Raw genomic sequence first — 18,643 nt, 5'->3', positions numbered from 1 at the left:
CCTTCAAATAAAAAGTTCTTACCTATAATCGAAATGAAAGAGACTGAACTAAGCTTCTACTTCATGACTGAAAACAGACTTTAATAAATGGGCTTTAGAAAGGCTACAATTTCTTGAAATGAGACATTTCAATACTTTTTTTTTTTTACAATAAGGTGTTAAAAAACAACAAAGCAGCTTTTCTTCTACCCATGAAATAGACTGGAAAAGAAAGATTTAGGGGTAGAGAGACGGCTCAGTGATTAAGAACACTTACTATTCTATCAGAGAACCTGGATTTGGTTCCCAGCACCTACACTGCCTCTCACAATTCCCGCTAACTCCAGTTTTATGATATCTGATCTGGTGCCCTCTAGTGTCCATGGGCTCCTGCATGCATATAGTGCGCATAAACTAACATAAGCTCACACACATATACATAAATAAAATGAACTAAAAATATTTTCAAAAGAGCTTAATTACTCATGGAATCAACTGCTCTACAAATTGATTAAGGCAGAAGAACCTCATTTTGTTCAACTTTGAGCCTACATAATTACTGAAGTTTTAAAACATGAAACTATTAGAAAATGAATGCTTAAAAGAGAATTGATGAAGAACAGTATTTATACTACTTCTAAAGCAACTGATTAAGAAAATACATGAATTGCTTTAAAAGTTGAACATAAATAAAAACCAACTAAGTACCATTATAGTTAGTTCCATGTAAAAACTACACATATTCCTGGTTATTCAATTATAAGTCATTATTATTATTGTTGGAATTGTTAATATTAGTAAACTAGCCAAGTTTTGTTACATTGAAATGTCTAGCTTGGGGCCTAGAGAGATGGCTCAGCAATTAAGAACACTGCTGCTTTTTCCGACTCAATTTCCAGCACCGATGTGGTGGATCACAATTGTTTTTAACCCCATTTCCAGGGGATCTGACACCATCTTATGGTCTCTGTGGACACTAGGCACTCACTCACACAATGCATTTATATACATGCAAGCAAAACACTAATACACAATTAGGAGTTGATATACTCAACCTGGTCTGTATGGTTTTCTTTTCCTCTTTTTTATGCCATCTGTTCCTTCTACTCCCTTAGTTTCATCATCTCCAGCTTCCCGCTCAGGGCTAGATTCTGATTTTCCATCACAATCCATAAGTTCTCCTTCTAGAAAATGTAAATGTACAGATGAAACTGGGCAAATCTATCAAATACAGAAAACTTAACCAAAAAACAAAAAGCAAAGAAGAAAAGCAAAAGATCTCCAAGCCATACTAATCCTCTGTGCTTAAAGTGACTGAGAGGTAAACAGAAAATGGGTACGTGCCCAAGGGATGGAGGTGGGAATCATATGCAGTGCTGTATTCCCATGGAATTTGACATAAGATTAAGAAAAAGGAAACAGGCATATGGGGGCGGGGGTGCATGCCTTTGATCACAGTACTTGGGAAACAGAGGCAGGTGGATCTACATAGAGATTCAAGGCCAGCCTAGACTACAATATGAGTTACAGGGCAACCAAGATTAGAGAAACATTGTCTCGAAATAACAAAAAAGGAAAGACAAAGAAAGAGGAAAAAAAAAAAAGAGTCAAAAAGATACCTATCACTCACTTTGGTTATTTGGTAATCTTGTCTGTAACATAAGAATTAAGATCTAGTATTTGTCCACTGATACATCGTCCAACATCTGTCATACAATATGCATTTAATAAATACTACTGAATGACAAAACGTGATGGGAAAGTGATTATGATTTCCATTTTAGTCATATGAAAATAATCACCCAAAAGAAATCATCTTCAGAAATAAAAAAACATAATTTCTGCTATATTTAATGTTGCTACTAAAATTACTTGTTATCTCACAATTTCAGACAGAAAAACCTTGTAACATTTATTTTGATCTAGAAAATGTTTACAAATCATCAGTATACAAAGCTTAGAGGACTTATGCTGACAATCTAGAAAATTCTCACTAGCAAAGTGAATTCTCTGAATGTCCCAACTTACAAGCTTCACAAACATAATGCGCTTGAGATTTCAATCACAAAAGCATTTCAATACAAGAAAACATGCAAACACAAGTCTAAGAATATCACTCAAAGAGGGGAAGTGTCTCATCAAGAGTTCCCTTAAGCACTATGACTAACCCTTACGTATCTTTCAGAAGTTTTTTGTACAATACTTCTTGCACATGTGTCCCAAGGAAAATTAATCACTATTACCTCGACTATCATCCATTTCACCATCTCTTGAATGCTCTGACTGGATGTCTGGGGGGGTCTGAAGGACAGCCACACTATTTTGATTTATAATTTTCAATTTCAATTTTGGTTTTGTCCGTTTTCTTCTTGGAACTGTAACTGTGAGACTCTGTAACTGAGTCATCCCTGATTCAGTCAAACAGACACCATCCTGGGTATAGGTCTTAGGTGGATCTAAAGTTAAACAATCCCAAGAATACAAATTTAAACTTTCATTTTATATTGACTGGTAAGTTGATCACAAAATCTACGTAGCAAGAAAACACAACTATACATCTACTCAGCAATTATCTACAAAACGCATGAACTGATGATGTTCAATAACACTGAAAATACTGACAGCCTTCTGGGACTACAGGCAGAATGTTAATGAAAAAAGTGGTCCTCCTGAAAGCACTTTGGCTTTCATAAATCTTGACCACTTTTAGGAAGAAGACACTGAAGATACAGGTGCTGCCGCAGCTGCTCAATAACAAGCTTTTTCCTAATAAAGAACAAAACGTAAGGATCGTTTTATGTAAGAGAAACAAAACTACTTCAGAAGCCCACGTGGAAAACCAGCATCAATATGACAAGTTACAAAGACAGGCAGAAATCCTGTAAAGATACTGCACCCTAAAGTACAATGATATACACATACTGGAACCCATGATACCCACTGCTTTGTATGCTAACTAAAATATTAATAAGATCATTAATTCTTCAGACTCAAACTCTTAATATGAAAACTTGCTTATTAAAGCAATTTCCATACAGTCCAAATGTTTCTGTATCAGAAATATTGTCAAAATATTAGTTAAAAAGAATCTCTCATAAAAATGCCATGTCACTATCCTTAGTTAGCAAAGAAAAAAATACTATATAAATGCTTAATTAAATAGGATTTCTACTTCTTCTAACTGACAACTAAGCACCCAACTAAAGTGAAGGAAAGCATGATACTAACAGTTAATCCAAAGAACTATTATTTTCATTATTATCTGAAATTTATAGAACTACAATTTCAGCAAAATGAGATAATATGAACCTCTCATACATGAATTCTAGAAATTAACATCAGACAATTCACTTAATTTCATATAAGAATCAAGCCAGTTGTTTAAGAATTAAGCATATGCTTTCTTAAAAAAAAAACTTTATTTTTTTCAAATTTTACCTAGCTCTTTTACTTTTGTGACAATCTGTGCCACAAGTGAAGAGTCACAGCAGTCTGAGGAAGGCACTGAAAAGAAAAACAACAACTCAGGAAATGTTTGAAGAAAAAAAAGACTTAGACAAGATTAAAATTTCAGTGTGTGTAGACATATCATTCAGCAATGTGTGAACACTACAGGATGTTAACTCTTGCGGGGGGAGGAAGGGAGGTGCCTAGTACATGCCAGTCAAGTACTATACCCATATGCTCCATCCCAATGCCAAAATCAACTTTGGGGTTTTCAAAGGTCTTATTTGAAAGGTATTTCACAGATTTTTTTTTTTCTTTTCTGAGAAAAGGCCTCACTATATAGCTGAGCCTGTAGCATAGCCTGCCAGGTATGCGTCATGCAGGATAGGCTTCCCTATCCTGCTGCCTCAGTCTCCCCAGGCACAGGGATCACTGGTGCCCACTACTACACTCAGCTTCCAAAACATGGGGTATAAAAAAGAAAACCAGCTAAGGACGTTGAGCATTCTTTGAGTGTTTCTCTGCCATTAGTCATCAGGGAAAAGCAAATCAAAACGACCCTGAGATTTTACCTTACGCCCATCAGAATGGCTAGGATCAAAAACTCCAGTGACAACACACGCTGGAGAGGATGTGGAGAAAGGGAAACCCTTCTCCACTGCTGGTGGGAATGTAAACTGGTACAACCACTTTGGAAATCAATCTGGAGCTTTCTCAGAAAATTAAGACTAGTACTACCTAAAAGATCCAGCTATATATACCACTCCTAGGCATATATCCAAAACATGCTCAACTATACAACAAAGACATTTGCTCAACCATGTTCGTAGCAGCTTCACTTGTAATAGCCAGAAGCTGGAAACAACCCAGATGTTCAACTGAGGAATGGAAACAGAAATTGTGGTACATTTACACAACAGAATACTACTAAGCAATTAAAAACAAGAAAATCATGAAATTTGCAGGCAAATGGTGGGAACTAGAAAAGATTATCCTGAGTGAGGTATCCCAGAAGCCAAAAGACACACATGGTATATACTCACTTATAAGTGGATATTAGACATACAATATAGGATAATCATACTAAAATCTGTACACCTAAGGAAGTTAATCAAGAAGGAGGACTCTGGCTAAGATGATCAATCCTCATTCAGAAAGGCAAATGGGACAGATGTCAGAAGAGGGAGAAAACAGGGAACAGGACAGGAGCCTACCACAGAGGGCCTCTGAAAGACTCTACCCTGCAGGGTATCAAAGGAGATGCTGAGACTTATAGCCAAACTTTGGGCAGAGTGCAGTGAAAGAAGTGGGAAATAGTAAGACATGGAGAGGACAGGAGCTCCACAGGAGAGCAACAGGCCCAAAAACCTGGGCACAGGGGTATTTTCTGAGATTGATATTCTAACCAAGGACCATTCATAGAGATAACTTAGAACCTCTGCACAGATGTAACCCATGGCAGTTCAGTGTCCAAGTGAGTTCCCTAGTAAAGGGAAAATGGACTGTCTCTGACATGAACTGATTGGCGTGCTCTTTGATCATCTCCCCCTCAGGGGGATGCAGCCTTACCAGGCCACAGAGGAAGACAATACAGCCACTCCTGATGAGACCTGACAGACTAGGATCAGAAGGAAGGGGAAGGGAGTCCTCCCCTATCAGTGGACTGGGGGATGGATGGAGAAGAAGGAAGGAAGGGTGGGATTGGAAGGGGAGGAGGGAGCCACAGGTCGGATACAAAGTGAATAAGCTGTAATTAGTAAAAATAAAAAATTTAAAAATTTTTAAAAGAAAACCAGCATAAAATGAATGGGGGATTTTCAAATACAGTAACTCCAAAAGGTTAAACTCAAGAAGGCAAAATAGTATGTTACAGCCTAAATGTATATGCTTCCTTTTCTGTTTATACAAACCATTTTAATACAATTAGAATAGGAAGTATATGGTAGTACAAAACAACTTCTAGTTCACAAATCAAAGAGATACAGTTTAGTTAGTCCCTTACCATTTGACACAGGCATATAGGGTCTGCACATGCTACAATCAAAACCAAGGTCTGCTACATTTTCCACTTCCTCCTCAGTATTTAAGTTTTGACAAACTGCATGCATCCACCTTTAAAAAAAATTATACATTTAAAAAAAGTAAATATACTAGAAACTGTATTCTTCTTAAACTTACAACAGGGATTTACAGTCCTCTAATCTAGAGTCTCGAGTCTCAAATGTCAACCTTTTATGTGTCCCTAACATCTCTATTAACACACAAGATCCTTCCTTGTATTGAAAAGTCAGAAAAAGAAATGAAAATAAACACTAAGGAGGAAGCAAACGCTCATTATTAGGGCAATTTCCATAGTGATCAAATGCTGAAAGACAAAGAAGCGGTAAAGCAGGAATTCAGAAGGGTACAAATAGAATTATTTGTACGCATATGTGCCACCTGCTGCATCTAACCAGCAACAGATACACTATGTGTCAAGTAATGATGACCTTTGAGCAGTCTGTAGCAAAGTGCTACAAAAACTACACAGCTTATTTACAAAAAAAATACTGCAGCACCAATGAATTAAAACTAACACTGTGTATACAGTGCTGAACTGCTAACAGTATTGATAAAAAAAAGAAAAAAAAATGACGAAAGCAGTCTGCATTTTGGAGGTTCACGTAGTAAAAAGGAATATCAAAGAGTGTCTCTAATACCTAGGTTTAAGATCTGCAGCTTTAGGGGGAAATGGTGTTCAGGGAAAGAGTATAGGAGACGATTTTTAGAATCTACCAGAAGATTCAGAAATTCTCCATAAAACAGACATATATGCAAGCACTAATTATGCATCTAATTTGAAGAGACTGATAAACCATCAAAAAGTCCCCAACTGAAAATATCAAGTGTCTGGAAGCTTCTAATAGAATAAAATTCCAGAAAGGAAAGTTGGTTCCTTAAATTTATGATTAAAGAAAGTAATTTTCTAAATTCCTTTACTGCATTTGAGAAAAAAGCTTAAGGTAGCAAAGGAGGTAGAGGGGCACATACCTGTCACATTGTCTACACTGCAGAATAAGGTCTTCCTCTCTGTAATTCCGACAGCAGACGGGGCAGGAAGACAGGCTGGCACAAGGAGCACACTGTGTGTAATTGTTTTGCCACTCACATCTCAAACCTGCAGATGTTGCTCCACAGTGTCTGCACCAAACACACCTGAAATCCAAATCCCCCCCCCCAAAAGTCTCAAGTTTGTTTTCACATTAAAGTGTGAAATGTTGAGAAGGTATAAGTACACAGAATGAAAGAAAATAATTTTACAAATGTGGAAATTTTCTGATTAGCAATATGTATCACACCAAGTGTGCATTATATGATTAAGTATACATGACTAAGTTCAAAACTTGGAAGACTGACAAGGTAACATAAATCCTAGGGTACCATTTGCATTTCCAGCCTCCTTTGGGAACTGTCTGCAATGGAGGGTCTAGGCAGTAGGTATGATAGCTTATGTCACAGTCATCACACAGCAAGAGTCTTCCTGGGTCAGTAGCCTTCCCACAGGCCTCACATACTGTGCACTCAAGACATCTCCAACCTTTGCTAAGAACCACTTTACTGATCTGAAAAACAAAGGGGGGGGGGATCCATGTGATTGATTTATTTATTTAACTTAAAAATCTTTTTTTTTAAACTAGGATATTGCATAAATTACTACTAATGTTCATACCTATTGAGCAGGAGCAGGTACTGGTGGCCCAATATTCAGTAGGGAACATTTGCATTCCTGGAGGAGCCCATCTGATCAGCATGACCATTTGAAGTGGTGCATATTTTAGCAACATGAATGTCCACTAAACTATCCACTGCTTCAGACTTAATCCCATTGTTTTTACACATATGGTGACTGGATTTTAAAACTGAGTAAGCTGCCCTGCTACTATTGACAAAATTTGAAACTACATCAACAAAAATCTCTAAGTATGATGTTTTTATGAATTCATGTTTTTGAAATCTGTGGTCATAGTATGGGAACTTGTCAAATAAAAAAGAGGTGAAAAATTATCATAGCAAAATACTAAGTTCTCAGAGACAGTTTATGGTCTTTCAGGAGTTTTAGGATGTGGAGTTGGGACTTACAGGTCACCTTTACTAATTTTTTCAGTCTGAGAAATATGATTGGTAGAATTTTTGAGACTCTCTACATCTCTAATAAAATCATCAAAGAAGCTACACCATGGAAACTTAATACATTTGGAATCAACTTCTTTTGGTTTTGTTGCTTTGTTTTTGTTTTTCAGGCCAGGGTTTCTTTGTGTAAACAGACGAGGCTGGTCTGAAACTCAGAGATTTGCCTACCTCTACATCCCAAGTATTGGAATTAAAGGTATAAGCCACCACTGCCAAGCTTTGAATTACTTCTTGAAGATACTGAAAAGCATAAATCTCCAAGTCACAATGACATAGCAAACAGTAAAGGTATATAGTAAAAATTCAGCTCATGAGGAAGGAGAACACCTAAAAGCTACAGAACTAATTCTAGAAGAACAACTGTCTATAAGGATGTCTTATTTGTTACAAAAGTACAAAGGTACATAAGCACAAAGCTTTCCATCTAAACCAGATGTTAAAACAGAATAGTAGTGCAATGTACATATTATACAGAAAAAGACTTTGCAAAAGTGTAATACTTAACCTAGCTAAGTGAGTCATTAACTAAGAAGGCAGAATGTGATTTAAACATACAGGAATTAGAAATTTAGTTCCTGCTCATTCCTAAAGTTTACCTAGAAACATATGGAAGAGATTAAGGATATGTCCCAAGAAAAGGCCAAAGGACTGTGTACAGGAAAGTTAAGGATAGCAAAGAACTACATGCCAGATGCTATAGGCATAGATTAGACAAGGCAATACAGTACTACCAAAGGAAAAAAATGGTATTTGAGAAAGCAATATGATAGGATGGCATATGTGCAGTGGGCTAAAAACAAACAAATAAAAATGGAGAGTTACTTACGGTTATAATCGTCTTACTATTAAAAATCCAGAAAAAGACAAAAGCCACAGTTCATTACTTACATCTGCAGTGAACACTTACTGCATGATAGCCGGTATTTTTCTGATTTAACTATGCAATGACACTGTACCGTAAAGATGTAACAGAAAGACATGAACTGTCTGCTGAAAGTAGAGTAGTGAGTCGGCAACTATCAGACATTGCTAATGCAGCGGCACCAGCTTATTACTGAGAACTATAGAATTATCCACATGAAGAGGCTTGAAAGGAGTAAATGTATGCTGCAGATGTAGAGCTTAGTAAGTTCTGATGTTTAAACAACTCTCATTACTTTGATTAGCATATTGATTTCTTTTAAGTGTCTGAAATTATCAAATTATAATATATTACTTAGCAAATGAAGAGCCTGAAAGGAAAAGCAGAGTGGAATAGTACAGTAAACAGCATGCTGTTCTGCAACTGGGCAGCCAGCAAGTATTTGAGATTTTGTAAGCCCTGCAGTCTGTTGCAGCTACACAATTCCTCCCTGCAACTTCTAGGGGGAAAACACTATAAACACCCGTAACAAAAGGCACAGCTATGTTCCAATGAAAGTGTGTGTGCAAACTGGGTAGTGAGCTACTATGTGCCACCCCCCAGCTTAGAATAATAAAATGTGAGACAGAGTTGAAGTCATGTAAGAATTTGATACAGCTTGGCCAAATGTATTAAACTGTGGATCATACAGATTAAGAATGTGGTCTCTGAGAGGGGCAAACATGAGGCCGAGTCTTGTGACACTTTGTTAATTGACAACTAAGACTCTGAACACTAACCTTCCACATGTACAAGACATAATAAGGACCTACAGCAAGAAAAGAACACCTACTAGGAATCTGGAAACAGAATAACACCCAAAGCTCACCCAACGTTGAAAAATGTGTATCTAAACAAATTAAGAGTGTGAAGACACCGCTGACCAGGTGACGGGACACAGTCCAGAGACTAGGAAGGGGAATGACTCAAGACAGGGGGACTATACTAGAGCAGCAACTACCAAATGCTCCTGAAGACAGAACCATTTTCAAAGTACTGCTGTTGCTAAGGGTTAGTTCGTTGGCTGCACCCTAATTCATTCGAGTTTCACAGTATTTTAGAAACTATATGACATAACGTGATAACATTATATTAACATTAAATAAATAATGCTTCTATTTTCTTGTATTTCAAAATTCTCCCAGTTTTAGCCTGGGGCAGTGGTGAATGCCTGTAACCCCAGCACTCAGGGAGGCAGAGACAGGTAGATCTTCTGAGTTCCAGGCCAGGCTGGTCTACAAAAAGAGTCGAGGCAGCCAAGGCTACACAGAGAAACCCTGTCTCAAAAAAGAGCATTACCTAGGGGGTGTGTGTATGTGCGCACCTATGTGCACATGGGCACCTATACAGATCAGACGACAGGACACCCCAGCAGGCCTCTTCTTCCACCTTATATGGGCTTCTAGGGTTGAACTCAGGTAAGCAAACTTGCTCAGCAAGTGCTTTATTCACTGAGGCAACTCACAATCACCTTGTGCTTCTCCAGTTAGTGGAATTGTTCTGTTTTGTTCAAGAGAAATCAGTGGTACAAAAGCAACCACATGTAGCTAGAAAAGCATGTATTTAAACTCTACCTGACAGTAATTAGCCAATAACAAGTTGAGGTTTTCTGTTTTATATTCTTAACTATATAAGCTTCAATTAGTTTAGTTGAAAATGGGAATTGAGTAGTTTAAAAGAATTCACAGAGTTCTTGTGGTGCCTCTAAATCGTAACTTTCCCAATAAAACTGCTGCCATTGTAGCCAAAGGAAATGACCATATTAAGACATCATTGAGCTCACAAGACTTTATAATCAAATCTTGGAAAGAATCATGTTCAATATCCTTAACCAGTATTACAAAGTCAAATCTCAAGGCATTTAGAATATGAAGACACAACGAAGAAATAGTTTCATTTTTAATTGGCTTTAAATAATTTGGGAGTTAAATTTTCTCATTAATATTTATTGTGAGTGAGTACCAAAGGGATGGAGAAGTGACTGCCACTGCATGAGGAGCTCAGTTCTCTCCTTCCACCTTTACCTGTTGAGCACCTCACTAGCCGAGAAGATGAGCAACAAGTTGAGAATGCCTGCATATAGTAACTTTACTAGTCTCCCATCTTAGATAAATTTCAATATTTCATTTTGAGTCCTAAATGCATACAAGCTAGTGTTAGTTTAAGGGAATAAAAAGCTAGTGTACTTATAACACTAGTTCCTGCGGGGGATACATGAAACTTTATTTCCTATATCAACATCTTGGATAAATAAAGGCATCACACAGAGAGCAAGAAAAGAGGGGGTTAAGTTAAGATGATCAACAGACAAGAAGTTTAGGTTCATACTTATCCCATGTTACATCAGAATCAGAAAATGGTATGTAGTACACAGGAGGCTCCTACATCTACAGCTGAACACTGAAACTTCCACTGAGCACCCATTACTTCACTCAAAAATTACAACTTTTATTAAAAATTGGTCTTAAAAAATACTCATTTCATTCAGAGATACTGCAACATGCCCATATTTAGGTAACTTTAAAACCAAGTACATGGTTACCACATAAAATATTCTTATTATCTAATAGAAATGCTTGCAACTAAGAGTTGAAGGATCTTGGTTATTACAGAATTACATTAAATATAATACTTGTTTTGGCTATAAGGAAAAAAAATGTATGTGGAGAAGGACTGAGGAACCTGAACATGGAAGAGACATGGATAGTCATACAACATGACTACTAGTTGTTCTTTTATCAGGGGATCAAAAGAACACAAACAAATTAACGCCTCAGTAAATGGTCATAAGATAAACTTTAAAGAGTAAATACCTACATTTTTATGCCTTTTTCAGTACAACAACAGGATAAATTTGCATAATTTAAAACCACAGATTTTTAGGAGATAATTTGTTGAGGAAATAAACACTTAAAAACTCCATCAGTGGACTGGGGAAGACCCATGGGAGAAGAGGGAGGAAAGGCAGAATTAGGAGGGCATGAGGGAGGGGGCTACAGCTGGGATACAAAGTGAATTAATTGTAATAAATAAAAAAAAAATTTAAAAGGAGGGATAAAAACAGAGTTCAGAACTAAAATATTGCCACATATGTATACTAGCAACAAATACTTGATTTAAATATCAATTTTAAAACCGAGAGAACCATATTATTGTTCAAGCAAAATAAAAGTTTATATACCTTTGTTGGCACTAGTGATATGGCTTGAAGGGTAAACTCCCATGCCACCAAGACTGACAATCTAAGTTGATCCCCAGGACCCATATACATGGTAGAAGAAGAGAACTAACTCCCACAAGTATCCTATGACTTCCACATGTCTGCATTCATACACATGCAGAGAGTCACACATGAATAAATGAATAAATAGAATAATTTTTATTAGAAATGTTTTTGTTAACTCATTAATTTAAACATGCTTACCTTAATACTGACACAATATGGATGGTAACACTGACCACACTGTGAACAGGCAAGTAATCTTCCTTCTGCTCCTTGGCCAAAACTACCACAAACTACACACATATCCTGAAAATTAACAACATGTAAAGCTATTTTAAGATTAAATTATTTTTTTTATTTATTACAACTTACAATTTATTACAATTTACAAAGTGAACTTTTCACTTTGTAGCCCCCTCCCTCATACTCTTCCAATCTCACCTTCCCTTCCTCTCTCTTCTCCTCCTCTGCCCCTCCCCCAGTCCACTGATAGAAAAGGGGAGGTCCTCCTTTCCTTTCAGGTAAGATTAAACAAATTTTTAAAATATATTTTTATTTAACATAGTACTATAGTCTAACTGGATGATATCTATGCAGATAGGAAAAAATTAAGTTCGAACCTGATGCAAAGTGAACTTGTCACTACTAGAAAACAAAACAACTGTATTGTGCATAGAGTTCTCTTCTTCGTCTTTATTAGCTGAAATATCTGCAGCAGACACCTACAAAATGCAAAAAAAAAAAAAAACAACAAACCCAAACATCATGCTGTTACTTAATTGTATTACACTTAACTGAAAATTCTTAATCAGAACACAATTTTTGTTCATGTCTAGACTAACAACTCTTTACATAATATTAACTGGAAAACACTTGGCTCTTAGTGTACGTGGTAGTGTACACTATAATCACAGCTAAGGCAGCTGAGGCAGGAGGTGATCAAGCTGGAGCTGGCCTGTCCACAAAGCAAGGCCTTGCCTCCACAGTTAAAAGTCATAATGACTTTGTTTTCACACAGGGTCACTTTAGTCATACAAGCGCCACAGATACAGACAAAGGAGGATCCCAAAGCCTGTCTTATTAATCTTAATTATCCAGATATTCTAATCAAGAAACTATAAAATTATGACATATGGTAAATATGTGCAATTCACTTTGACTGACACTCGAGAACGACACAGTGGTTAGCTGAAGTCATATACACTGTAATATTCACAGCAGTCAAAGACTCAGTACTAGACTCACAAGAATGTAAAAATAGCTAGTTACCAACCTTATATACCTCACATGGGAAAATGGTAATGACTGAAATATAGGAGTCATAAGGCACTTTAAAATTAAATTTTTTAGTTCACTATAACTTTTTAAATGTTGCTCCCAAGAAGTTTTAAATTGCATATTTGGTCCCTACTCATTTCTGTTAAGTGGCACTATTTTAGAATATTATTATTAGTTTATCAAAATGTCAGAATTAGCAGACCAATCACCAACTATAGGTGGTCATTTCTGAACTTAATTATGTTTCACCAAATCAAGTGGGCACCAACTAGATTCTTACTATATACCCTGCCCCCACAAAAGCTTTAATTTAGATTCAGTAACAGGGAACAGGAGGCCAATAGTAAAATTATGAAATATGATCCTCTTCCCTTAAAAAAGTTAAAACCTACACTGAACATGTTACAGTAAGGGGCAAAATATAAATAATAAAATATTTTTAGCACAGAATGGATGAAATTTTAGCTAAAAATATGTAACTATTATATTTTAAATTTAAACACCTATAAAATCAGTTTTAATCAATATTACTAATACGATGTTATGATCAAGGCACAATTAACAGCAATTTAATGTCATAAAAACTCTTGACTACAACTGTAAGGGAAACCATTAAGCAACATAAACATTTAATCTGGAGGCATGACCAGAACTTTCAAAATGTTTAAAACATGTGAACTAGCACCAATCCTGCATCAACCTCCCAAGGGCTAGGATTACAGGCATGAGCCACAAGAAACTCAGATTAGTCATGTGTGAAGAGGACAGTGGGAGGTGAAGCTGGGGAACCAGAGGGACATCACAGGATCCTGGTAAGACTTAAGAGCTCAGTGTCTTCACTGTCTTGATTGTAATATGGTTTTCAAGGGTTTATAAACAACAAAGCTTATTAAAGTGTGTGTGTGTGTGTGTGTGTGTGTGTGTGTGTGTGTGTGTGTGTGTGTTTGTATGAGTGTCAAATCTCTGTACCCTCACACCAATTATGTCTCAATAAGTCTGTTTCCTTTTGAATCTCATTTTTTGAAACAGGATCCCACTATGTAGTCCCTGCTGGCCTGGACCTCAAATTCACTGAGATCCACATGCCTGAGCCTCTCAGGTGCTATGACTAAAGGTGTGAGCCACCTACTCAGAAATAGATCCATTTTCAATTTACTTTATATGAAACAAACAAACAAACAAACAAAAAATCCAGAATCATAGTTTTCTTGTTTCTGGTTAGTAGTAAAACTGAGTAATTTCATGCTTTTTGAATTTAAGATGGCAGTTAGAAAGTGATAAAGAGAATTTCAGTTAAATAACAAAGGTACTATAAAAATATCTGCCTATATTTATCAAATATATACATATATATTCTTCTGTCTCTGTCTGTCTCTCTATCCCTGACCCTCTCCGTCTCTGTGTGTGTGTGTCTCTCTCTCTAGCTCTGGCTGTCTTGGAACTCTCTATGTAGATGAGGCTGGCTTTGAATTCACAGTGATCTGTCTGCCTCTGCCTCCTGAATGCTGGAGTTAAGAGTGCAATACCACACTCAATTCAAATATATTTTCCAATGTACGTTTAAAGAATACCTCAAAATGTACCAATCGGTAAGTATTTAAAAATCCAAAATAGTCATAAAATCTTGGGAGGACATCTCTGGACATTTTTTTTTTTTCTATAGGTCTTATAATACTTACAGAAACTATAATAACAAAAAAACTTTAAATGCCACCATAACAAACAGGGGCTGAAGAGATGGCTCAGCACGTAAGAGTACATATTATTATTGCAGAGGACCTGAATTCAATTCCCAGCAGCCACGTCAAATGGCTCACAACCACTTGAAACTTCAGTTCCAGAAGATAAGATCTGACGTCTTATTCTGAACTCCTAGGGCACCAGGCACGTACATGGTGTATATATACATATGCAGAAAAATACTCATACACATGAAATGTAATAAATACATCTTTTTTTAAAAAAAAAAAGAATTTAATAATAGTATTTTTTAATGAAAAAAAAATACACCACAAATTCACTCTTATAGAGTTGGTATAAAAAGATGGCAAAAGGAAAAACAAAGACAAATCAGAAAATAACCTGAGCAGACTTCCAAAATAAAAAAAAAAAATTAAAAAAAAATTATCAAGAAGAGACATGGTAAAACTTAGAGAGATAAGACCATTCCTGGGACTCTTAGGATGGAGCCAACCTGCTAGAAATGAGAACATCACCAATAATTACTACTGGGATAGTAAGAACATAAATCTCACCCCAGGTAATACAACAGCTCCAAGTCCACTCTTTAGTTTAGACCTGCCTCTGCCACCTCGTCCTGACAGTCCTGCACCACGAGGTCTCCGCTTCCCTGGAAATCCAGAACCTCGGCCCTACATTAACAGATAAAGATGAGTTAATATTTTGTAAAAGACTAAAAGAATTTTGAAATTCATATGTCAGTGAAATATTTAATGTTATACAAATATTTACCTTTCTTTTATAATTAGATGACACATATTAATAGGCCACAGTTACTATTTCTACCTTTATATATGTATCCACAACTTATAAATAAAACTACTTAAAGCTGTAGAATCAATGTTGCCTCTATCATCCTGACTGTTTCCCATCAGCAGGTGTTGACACTATTTTTAACTCCCTACACACCTTCATTCTAGGTATGTAGAGCTACTATCCCAACACAGACAGTTCTATATGCACAGACTATTTTCAGTACAAAGTAGGTATCAAGAAAAATTATCTTCTCGGAGATGAGAGTAACAGAAACATTTACTGGGCATATAGTAGGCACTGATCTGAGCAATTTTTCCTATCAATAACCCACAAGGTATCGTCATTTCAAGGATAACTGTACTGATGGTAAAGTGTCAGTGACTTCTACAAGGTCACTGAGGTGGCAAGGGGCCCATAGTCCTCAATTCTTAGTCAGTATTCTGAAATATTACAAAGGCTCAAAGTTAATTTTTACTAGTGTGAAGCACTATTCTTCCTGTCATGAAAATGTTATCAGTAGCCTTTACTATTTCAATAGCTCTTATAGAAATTGAACATCTCATTTTAACACAGTATTCAAAGTTGCTTTATATGTTAATAAAATTGACATAAAGGCAAAATAATTAACCTTAAAAATAATGTTTGAAATAGGAATAACTTATCTAAATTTTCACTAACATAAGAAAAAGTCATATAGGCAAATGTTAAATTCCATGTGATCTTAAGCTGTAAGTACCAACCAACATAACGGCCCTGACTCTACTTTGGTCATATTTAAAATTATATATTACTAACTGAAAAAATGCATCTTATAAGCAGATTGTGTGTGTGCGTGCATATATAAGTTAGTCACGAAAACTTTTTGTTCCTTGTAGGTATGTTGTATTTTCATCTGATACCCTTTATCAGTTTCATATGCTGATTGAGAAGAATAAGTTCAGGGTCCAAGTACTATGTTTATGTTGGGAGAATAAATCACATGAACAAAGGGTTATGGAATTGTGTTTTCCCCTTCAGTACAAACAACTTCCAGCTCCAAACTGCCTCTCCTTGTACTTTCTTTACCCACCCTGTTCTTTAGGTCTCGTGAGAGTACTAAGTTCTGAACAAGCGATAGCCAGGGTAGGACTACACTGGACAGATTATTTTTTAACTGAAATAAAAGGGTGGCTTATGGCAAGGAGGAGTATGAGGAAGAGTTAAAGCCATAATTAAAAGTCAGGATTATAGAAATCTTTCAGTTTATTACCCCTAACATCCACTGGTACAGACTAAAAGTAAGTACAACTGGCAGCATTTCCTACATTGAAAAAGTTATTTTTTACTTTCTTAAGTATTTAAACCTGGATATGGTGGCACATGGCTATAGTCCCAGCACTTGGGAGTCTGAGGCAGAAGTATCTGGATGGAATTCAAGGCCAGCCTGGGCTATATAATGAGACCATTCTCTAATCAATCAATTAAAAATGAATTAACTAAAATTATGCTACATTACCTGGAATGACTAGAGTTATCTGGAAGAGCATAAATGTGCCCTTCCAATTATAACAGAAATTAAGAAAATATACTCTGAAAGTCTTCTGAAATCTTTCACTAGTCTAACTTAAATAGCTCTAGTCTAGAAACATATTAAATATGAGGATAAGAAAAAAATCTTTAGTCAATAAAGTATTCTGACTTTCAAGATGATTACTTTTTAAACTTTTTTGCTTCAAAGACTTTCACACTACTTAACTTGATCAAGAACTGGAAAGGCATCACAACCCCTGACATGGGGGCACTCTGTGACTATGAGGTGAACATGCACAAGGACACTGGGGAATATTTCCTGTGTCTGTATGTAATCAATGACATTTTATGACATCATAATGAATAAATTCCTAATTATACTGTATTCTATATGACAATAATTTTCTCCTCAAAGAAATACTTATAACAACAACAGAAAATCAGGCAGAAAAAGGCATTAAAAATGTATCTTTAAAAAACTCCAATTTAACTTCCTCCTCATCTAGATCTTTAAGTGAAGAATGTTATAAGGCAAGATTTCAGATTTAAAAAAATGTCTCTGGAAGCTGAATCTAGAAAAAAAAGGTTTAATTCTTAACATCCATAAAGAACAAAACAAACCAGAAAGAAATGATACATGAATGTAAATGCAATTTTATTTACCACTTTGATGCTCCAAATGGCACTGCCAGAAAGTTGCCTGGGTTTAAAAATTTCCCGGCCTTCTGAAATGTCTGGGGACCAGGAAGGTGGGCTCACTGTATTATGGTTACTCCAAGCCCCCTAGGATATGGCAGGTGAGAAAATAGATGTATAAAACTCAGCAACATAAAAGATCAAAGCCAGCAACTAAGGAATTTAGGACAGCAAAAGCAAATGCAAACGTATGGAAAATTAGGACAAATTGCTTCAAGTTTGGGAAAATAAACTTATCACCTAAAGTGACTTTAACTCAAATGTTTGCAAGCATAATTACATTAAATATTTAAGTAGAATTATCAATACAATAAAGTATAATAAAAATCAAGTTTTATATAACATCAGCACTGACTCATGAACTGTAATTACAGTACAAAAATGAAAATAAGTCAGTCACAGTCTAAAAATTAAGACTAGAGAAAACTATTCAGAGATTATATTCATCTAACAAGTATGTCTATTGCAAAAGAAGGGAAAAGACAATCTTAGAGAGTGTATGTTCTATTCCTTGGTGTAAACAGCCAAACCAGTAGGCTAAAACACTTAGAATGAATGTTTGCACCTTGGATGATTTTATTTACAGGAATGACATCTTACAGTAATTATACCCAAGGAGTTAAGTTGAATAGTTAAGAGATTAAAGCAAATTGTCCTAAATTTGCAAATTAAAATGACTAAGGTGCCTAATATACAAGAACCAGTGTCTCATTAAAACTGTTAAAATTAAGGCATCTCACTTCCAAGTAACCACATTGGGCAAACTCGACTAATCTGATGAAGAGCAAGAAAAATTTTTATTCCACCAAGGAAATGCTTTAAAGAAAAACACAACAAATGTCAAATAACAAAGATCCTATTTTTGAATCAGGCAATTTAAGAACTCATGATTATTTTACCAATTAAATGACAAAATCCTAAAACAAGAAATATTGTACTTACCA

General features: G+C 35.9%; 1 protein-coding gene across 12 annotated transcripts in view; it reads right to left on the bottom strand.

The window, feature by feature from the left end:
- The window catches only part of Kmt2c (lysine methyltransferase 2C), a 224,138-nt gene that overhangs the window by 78,124 nt on the left and 127,371 nt on the right, over positions 1-18,643 (bottom strand). For all 12 annotated transcript variants that reach the window (XM_055612928.1, XM_055612931.1, XM_055612930.1 and 9 more), the window contains exons 15-24: positions 17,667-17,786; positions 15,254-15,370; positions 12,341-12,442; positions 11,922-12,026; positions 6,847-7,028; positions 6,457-6,621; positions 5,429-5,538; positions 3,418-3,483; positions 2,223-2,435; positions 1,035-1,163 (exon numbers count right to left, since the gene is read on the bottom strand). In XM_055612928.1, the coding sequence (XP_055468903.1) occupies positions 1,035-1,163; positions 2,223-2,435; positions 3,418-3,483; positions 5,429-5,538; positions 6,457-6,621; positions 6,847-7,028; positions 11,922-12,026; positions 12,341-12,442; positions 15,254-15,370; positions 17,667-17,786 (1,309 nt within the window). The remainder of the gene's footprint in view (positions 1-1,034; positions 1,164-2,222; positions 2,436-3,417; positions 3,484-5,428; positions 5,539-6,456; positions 6,622-6,846; positions 7,029-11,921; positions 12,027-12,340; positions 12,443-15,253; positions 15,371-17,666; positions 17,787-18,643) is intronic.

This window comes from Psammomys obesus, unplaced genomic scaffold (assembly GCF_907164565.1).
Source record: "Psammomys obesus unplaced genomic scaffold, mPsaObe1.curated_primary_1811, whole genome shotgun sequence".
Taxonomy (NCBI): domain Eukaryota; kingdom Metazoa; phylum Chordata; class Mammalia; order Rodentia; family Muridae; genus Psammomys; species Psammomys obesus.
This window is presented reverse-complemented; position numbering and strand designations above follow the sequence as displayed.